Source organism: Schistocerca cancellata, chromosome 2 (genome assembly GCF_023864275.1).
Source record: "Schistocerca cancellata isolate TAMUIC-IGC-003103 chromosome 2, iqSchCanc2.1, whole genome shotgun sequence".
NCBI classification, from domain to species: Eukaryota; Metazoa; Arthropoda; class Insecta; order Orthoptera; family Acrididae; genus Schistocerca; species Schistocerca cancellata.
The window spans coordinates 293,980,511-293,987,953 of NC_064627.1; the positions used below are offsets into that span (position 1 = coordinate 293,980,511).

Consider the following 7,443-nt stretch of genomic DNA (forward strand, 5'->3'; position numbering starts at 1 on the left):
TGATAAATAATGCCCCCAGAACTAACAATCAGTTTATGTTGTGCAAATTCCCTCAAAAATGCATGAATCACTCATGTAAATACAGTTAAACAATTATTTTGACAAGCATGATCTCCTTTGCAACAATCAGTATCAATTTCAGCCAGATAAAATGCCACTGCCACTGTTCTGGAAATTATTGATCAGCTGTTCTGGAAATTATTGATCAGTCATCAACAACTTTTGAAAACAATTCAATTCAATTCAATTTATTAGCGTCCTTGTAGTACATCATCGAAATGACATAGGACTTGTCAATAAACATTACAATTTAAAATACATATACATGAAAATTTGTAATTGAATTTACTTGTCACTTAGACATTACAATTTTAATAGAACTTTCAGAACATTAACATAAAAATATACAAGTAGGATAACAACGTACAAAAAAAAAAAAAAAAAAAAAAAAAAGTTAGTGATTCTCACATCAAAGATTATTTACATTCTTACATTAACACTGTTTCACACTTTCATAGAAACAGCAAGTATTTAAATGTGAGCAATTACACATATTTATTATGTCAGGGAAATATTAACTGTGCTTTTATTGTCAACGATTCATAAACTCTTCAATACTGTAAAAACTATTGGTCAATAATATGTTTTTTAATTCTCTTTTAAATATGTAGTTTTGGTATTATTTTTAGTTCTTTGGAGAGAGCACTGTAGAGATTTTGGGTTGGTATAGTACACTTTTGTGATACATAGCTGTTTTATGAATTTCTCTGTGGAAATCATTCCTATTCCTCGTTTCGTAGTTGTGAAATTCTCTGTTTAATGTAGAAAATTCCTCGTGTTCTTTTAAGAAACATATGCTTTCATATATGTATACAGATGGTAGTGTCATGATTTTTAATTCTTTGAAAGCTTGCCTACAAGAGTCTCTATATCCTATACCTTTTATTATTCTGACTGCCTTCTTTTGTAGTCTAAATGAGTGTTTTGTTAGACTGATGTTCCCCCAAAACTGTACGCCGTATCTTAATAAACTGTGCATGAATGAGAAATAAACACATAACACTGTTTTAATATTACATGAGCTTTTAAGCATTCTAAGTATATAACATGTTTGACTTAATTTTTTGTTCAATGATATTAGATGCTTTTCCCATCTTAAGTGTTCATCAAACCATACTCCCAAGAATTTAGTGTATGATGCTTGTTCAATCTTACACTTACCCAGTTCTACTGTAAGGTTAGTTTTTATTTTATTTGTAATATGTCTGAAGTTGATCCACGTTGTTTTTTTGGCATTCACAATGAGTCTGTTTTCATTAAACCATCTGTCTGCTTCGTCTGTTGCCAATGTGACTTTTTCTTGTAAGTCAGCTTCACTATTTGCTTTAACAAACAAACTTGTATCATCAGCAAACAGTACTGCCTCTGCTTCAGATAGTTGACTTGGTAGGTCATTGATAAATATTAATACAGATCCCTGGGGTACTCCATACAAAACTCTCTCGAATCTTGATGAATATGTCCTATCTGCCTGGCTCATCTCCACCTTCTGATACCTGTCTGACAGATATGATTCAAACCATTTGTGGGCAACTCCACGTATTCCATAGGCATATAACTTCCTAAGCAGTAACTTATGGTCGATGACATCAAAGGCCTTTGATAAGTCTAAAAACAATCCACAATTTAATTCCTTTCTGTTTATGGAATTTAGAACAAGTTGCAAAAAATTGAAGATAGCTGTTTCAGTTGATTTATTTTTACGGAAACCATTTTGCGCATTAACCAATATTCTATTCTTAATAAGAAATTTGTATAGTCTCTGATACATTACCCTTTCTATTATTTTTGAGAAACCTGACAACATTGATAAAGGCCTAAAGTTACTAACATCATATGGTGTCGCTTGTATTATGTGAGCCAAGTAAAGCATTCTACTGCATTCCTTTTAACATATTGCTAACAAAATTGGATTATCATGGTGTACACAAATCTACATTAGCAGCAATTTCTTCCTAGCTGAACAACAGGAGACAGTTTGTCTCAATAAAAATAGACATTCTTCCTTAGTAAACACTGGTACAGTTGTTCAACAGGGGCCCATCCTTATCATTATGGTTATCAGTGACCTGCCCCATTGTGTATCACAGCCTGTAATCTGTTATGCTGCTGATATAATGTTACTTCCTTGGGATTACAACATCCCAGCTCTTGATAAGATTATGTAAGAAACTCTTGATTCAGTATTACATTGGCTTGCAGCCAATAAACTTGTTTGTAAACCACACGAAACACGAAAGCTAATATTAGGATTGTCTGAGAATGTAGAAAATAAATGTGTCAAACTCTTAGGAGCACGTACTGATGGCAAACTCAATTAGGAAGCGCATAGTAACCAAGTCTGTAAAGAGATCTCAAGAGTGTCCTACATCACGTGAAAACTGAGAGATATGATCAGTAATAATTATCCTGTACGACATATTCCAAGATTTCTCAATTACATATCTCAATTTCAGTGAAATTGGCTGTATAATATGCAATGCTGGGCCAACAGAGCACTTTCACAGTCTTTTTACCAGGCTTAGGATACCAACAACTGTAAATATGTATATCTGTGTGTCTGCACTCTTTGTCTAGGGCAGCATTAAAGAATGTATTGTTAGGGAAACAATTCACAAACATAACACTAAAATAACACAAACAGTGACATTCCAAGGGACAGGTTAGCAATAACAAGGAACTCCCATAAGTGAATGCCCTAAAAATTTTTAACAAGTTTCCTCTCACTACCCAATTGTTGTCACTTACATAGTTCAAAATAACATTATATGACTGGGTAACAAAAAAAATCATATTACAATATAAAAGTGTTCTATGCTATGGACACTGTTGATTTTGATATTTAAGATTAGACATGTACTACTTCAGTTGATATGTACAATGTTCAGTTTAGTATTTAAGACTGTAGCTGTACTTTATAACTTGATTACATTACTGTTATCTACATATTAATGATGTACAACGAATAATGTGTAAGACTCATCTCAGGGAACACAACCCCACCCATTCATGAAGAACATGTTGACAGTTGTAAATCTTCATACCTTTGTCTCACTGATCTACGTTAAGAACAACATAATATACAATATTTTGACACTAGAAAGAATATATGTTATCATGACACCACAAGAAGAATTAATACTAAGAGCAGTGTCCAATGATTCAACACTGAATGAAATTGTGCTTAATGAGAAGCTCAGACAGGCAGGTACTTGACATGTTAAAATATTACAAGATTCTCATGAGAGTACAGTGAAAAATAATTTTAATATATCAGAAGATTCTCATAAAGTACAGTGAAATGTAATGTTAATATATTGCATCAGAATATCATGGGATTAAAAAAACAAAGTAGACAAGCTTCTTGTTTGTTTGGAAGATTTAGAAACTCATGGTGGAATAGATGTACTATGCCTGTCTGAACATCACATAATCGCAGATATGGAAAAGGTAAATGTAGGTGAATAAGCTTTCAGCACATGTAGGTACAGAAACTATGGATAGAGGAGGAGTTGCCATATCTGTTAAAATGTATCATAGTGTGAAAAATTTAGAAACTATAAAAAATTTGTAGAGCACTGTACAGAAGCATGTATCTCTGAGCTTAAACTAAATAGTGGTACTTTTAAAATTGTAGCTGTGTGTAAGTTCCCATTGCAAAATTTTCAGCTATTTCTGAAACACTTGGAATCTTTGTTGTGCTGTCTGTCAGACAGAGGGAAACAAATTATTGTTTTTGGGGATTTCAATGTACATTTTCTGAATGTGTCTAATAGAAGGAATGACCTTGAAGTATTACTTGTTTTTTTTTTCCTTCAAGTTGATATCAGTCATTGATTTTCCTACTCTGGTAGCACATGAAAGCAGAGTACTGATAGATACAACAAGATAAATTTAATCAAATTAAAGCTTTTCCTGTTAAGAATAGTCTTTCTGATCATGATGCATGGCCAGTTACAGTACATGACATAGCTCCAAGAAAATATTTTATAGTTGCAAGGAGTAATGATCCAAGGACAGTCAAACATTATAAAAAATACTGCACTGTATTAAGAAAAATTATTAAAAAGTCGAGAAGTATGTGCATTATGTCTGAGATTAGCACCTCTGACAATAAAATTAAAACAATTTGGAATATTTTTAACAGGAAAGCAGAGCAACTCAGAGCACAGGAAGACTGTATTTCTATCAAACTCAATGAAAAGTTCATTAATGAAAAGTCATAAATAGAAAATAGTTTTGATAATCATTTTTTAGTGCTGCAGAGAAAATAAGATTCAACTGTTCATTATACAATGCAAGGCTGTGTATGGAAGAGGCAATACCTATGCAATTTGATAAAACTGAAATTCAGCCCAACTCTCCAACTGAAATTAAGAAAAAAACTCAAAAGTAAAACCTCACATGGAATTCATGGCCTTTCCAACAGAGTGCTGAAAGCTTGTTCCCAACAGACAAGTGTGATTTTCAGCCACACATGTAGTAGCTCACTGAAACAGGGCATTGTTCCAGATAGATCGAAATATGCTATTGTTAAACCACGGCATAAAAAGGGGAATGGGTCAACTGCTAACAACTACCACCCAATCTCGCTTCTGACAGCTTTATGAAAAGTTCTTGAGAAAGTAATGTATTCAACAGTACCTTCATACATATGAATACATGATGTACTAACAAAATATTAAGTTTGGTTTTCAGAAAGGCTTTTCAACAGAAAATGCTATATACGTTATCATTGATCAAATATTAAATGCTCTGAATAACCGAGCATCACCCATTGGGATTTCTTGTGATCTGTCAAAGGCTTTTGAATGTATGCATCACGAATGTCTTCAAAATAGGCTTAAGTATTGTGGTACGAGTGGGTCAGTGGACAAATGGTTTAACACATATTTAATTGGAAGAATGCAGAATGTTGAAATTCACAACACATATAGTCTGTAAAACTCAGCAGAGTCGTCTAATTGAGGAAGTATTTAGAACGGTGTCCCACACGGTTCAGTCTTGGGTCCTTTATTGTTCTTAATATGTGTTAACGACTTGCCACTCTATAATCATGAAGATGCAAAGCTAGTTCTGTTTGCTGATGATAGAAGTATTGTAACCACGCACAATAAACACGAATTAGCTGTGGAAATTGTAGTAATGTCTCTTAGAAAATTATTAAGTGGTTCTCTGCAAATGGACTCTCGCTAAATTTTGAGAAAACACAGTATATACAGTTCTGTACAGTAAGTGGTATAACACTGTTGATAAGTATAGACTTTTAACAGAAGTCTGTAGCTGATGCGGAATATTCAGAATTTCTGAGTATGTGCACTGATGAGAAACTGAACTGGAAGAAACACATTAATGTTCTGCTGAAACATTTGAGTTCAGCTACTTGTGCTATTAGGATTATTGCAAATTTTGGTGATAAACATATTGGTAAATTATCCTACTATGCCTATTTTTATTCACTACTTTTGTATGGTGTCATATTTGGGGATAATTCACCATTAAGATAAAAGTGTGTAACCAAAATAATAGCTGGAGCCCACCCACTTTCACCTTGTGCAGACATTTATTCAAGTAGAGGCATTCACAGTACCTTCACAACACATATATTCACTTAAGAAATTTGTTATTCATAACCCATCACAGTTAAAAAATAACAGCAAAGTGCATAGCTACATCACTAGAAGAAAGGATGATCTTCACTACACTCTGTTAAATCTGACTTTGGTACAGAAAGGGGTGAATTATGCTCCCACAGAAGTCTTTAGTCATTTACCAATTAGCATCAAAAGTCTGACAGATAGCCAACAGGAATTTAAAAACAAATTAAAAGAATTTCTGAATGACAACTCCCAACTTATGTTAAACTGATACATTCAACATCAGTATGAAATTTTGTATTCATGACCAATGGAACAAGTATTAATATAATGTAACTGACGGACACAGGAAAATCTCGCAAAATGAACTGTCTGAAGTTCTTTAATGAATTATCATATTCTGATCTAAACACACCTTTACATGGTTTCAGCTGGTTAGATGGCAATCCATTTTACAGGATGCAATAATTCTTTGATATATGTAATGCTGAAATTGATATTTAAGTTTCTGGTTCTAAACTATATAACTGGTTAATATAAGACACTTAATTTGCACATGCAATGTGAACATTATTTCTAATATCTTGATTGTAACTGTAACATTCTATAACTGATAAAGCCTATTCTATGGGCAAAAACACCTATAGAATCTGAATCTGGCCTGGAAGTATCAGTGTAAGATCCTAAAATTCACCTCTACAAGCAAGTACATTAAAATCTGACTGTTTGACTGCCAAAGCATTTGCAACAGAGCACCAGTGCTCTGAAAAGTAGTGGAGCACACAAACATTAGGTGCAGAAAACTGGTTAAAACTCAAAATTGAAAATAATGAGATTTTTAGGGAACATCTGGAAGTATATCAAAAGGATAGGCTAATGGGAAGTGGAGGTGGTGTATTTGTCACAGAAGACAAGAAACTCGAATCCACCAACAAAGAAATTGAATCTGCATGTGATATTGTTAAGGCAAGACCCAGTGTCTGCATCTGCATCTTCATCTACATATATACTCTGCAAATCACAGTGAGGTGCATGGCAGAGGGTTCGTCCCATTGTACCACTTATTAAGGGTGTGCATAAATAATTTTTTAGTGGTGGGCAAGAAAGGCTTCCTGGGAAACATTATTAAAGGACTTCTCCAAAACCTACCTAGAACACACAGTTTGGTATCCCACTCATGGTGGAAATATATTGGATTTAATGGTAACAAAGAGACCTGATGTCTTTGAGGGTGCCCACACGAAAACCAGTACCAGTGACCATGAGGCAGTTGTAGCAACAATAATTACAAAAGGACAAAGGGCTATAAAACAAGTAGAAAGATTTATATATTCAGCAAACAAGATAAAGAGACAGTAGTGTCATATCTTAATAAAGAGCTTGAAATTTTTAATCCTGGACAGGAGCACCCTGAAGAAGTATTGTTCAAGTTTAAAAGATTACTCGAAAATGCACTGTATTTGTCTGCTTAGTAGAACTGTTCCTGATGGGAGGGGCTCTTTGTGGTATACAGTTGGTGTAAAGATATTTGTAAAGAAAGAAAGATTGCTGCATAGTAGGTGCAAAAGAAAGCATAAAGCTATAAAACCTCCTGTCAGATTAAAACTGTGTGCCCGACCAAGACTCGAACTCGGGACCTTTGCTTTCGCGGGCAAGTGCTCTACTCACGCCTGGTACTCACAGCTTTACTTCTGCCAGTATCTCGTCTCCTACCTTCCAAACTTTCTCATTCTGGAAACATCCCCCAGGCTGTGGCTAAGCCATGTCTCCGCAGTATCCTTTCATT

At 34.2% G+C, this 7,443-nt stretch overlaps 1 protein-coding gene across 1 annotated transcript; it reads right to left on the minus strand.

Annotated features, from left to right (window-relative positions):
- Positions 1-352: 352 nt before the first annotated feature.
- On the minus strand, positions 353-6,641 carry LOC126161657 (uncharacterized). The gene is made up of 2 exons (XM_049917651.1): positions 1,062-6,641; positions 353-857 (listed from the first exon to the last, which is right to left on the minus strand). Exons 1-2 carry the CDS (start codon positions 1,931-1,933, stop codon positions 686-688), a joined length of 1,044 nt encoding a protein of 347 aa, XP_049773608.1. The 5' UTR covers positions 1,934-6,641; the 3' UTR covers positions 353-685.
- Positions 6,642-7,443: the final 802 nt, after the last annotated feature.

Excerpts from the sequence above, each read along its gene's own strand:
- LOC126161657 (XM_049917651.1), bottom strand. The coding sequence starts at position 1,933 with ATGCTTTACTTGGCTCACATAATACAAGCGACACCATATGATGTTAGT. Across the intron at positions 858-1,061 it reads TCATGTAATATTAAAACAGT|CATATGTTTCTTAAAAGAAC; the intron begins GTTATGTGTTTA and ends CATATATGAAAG.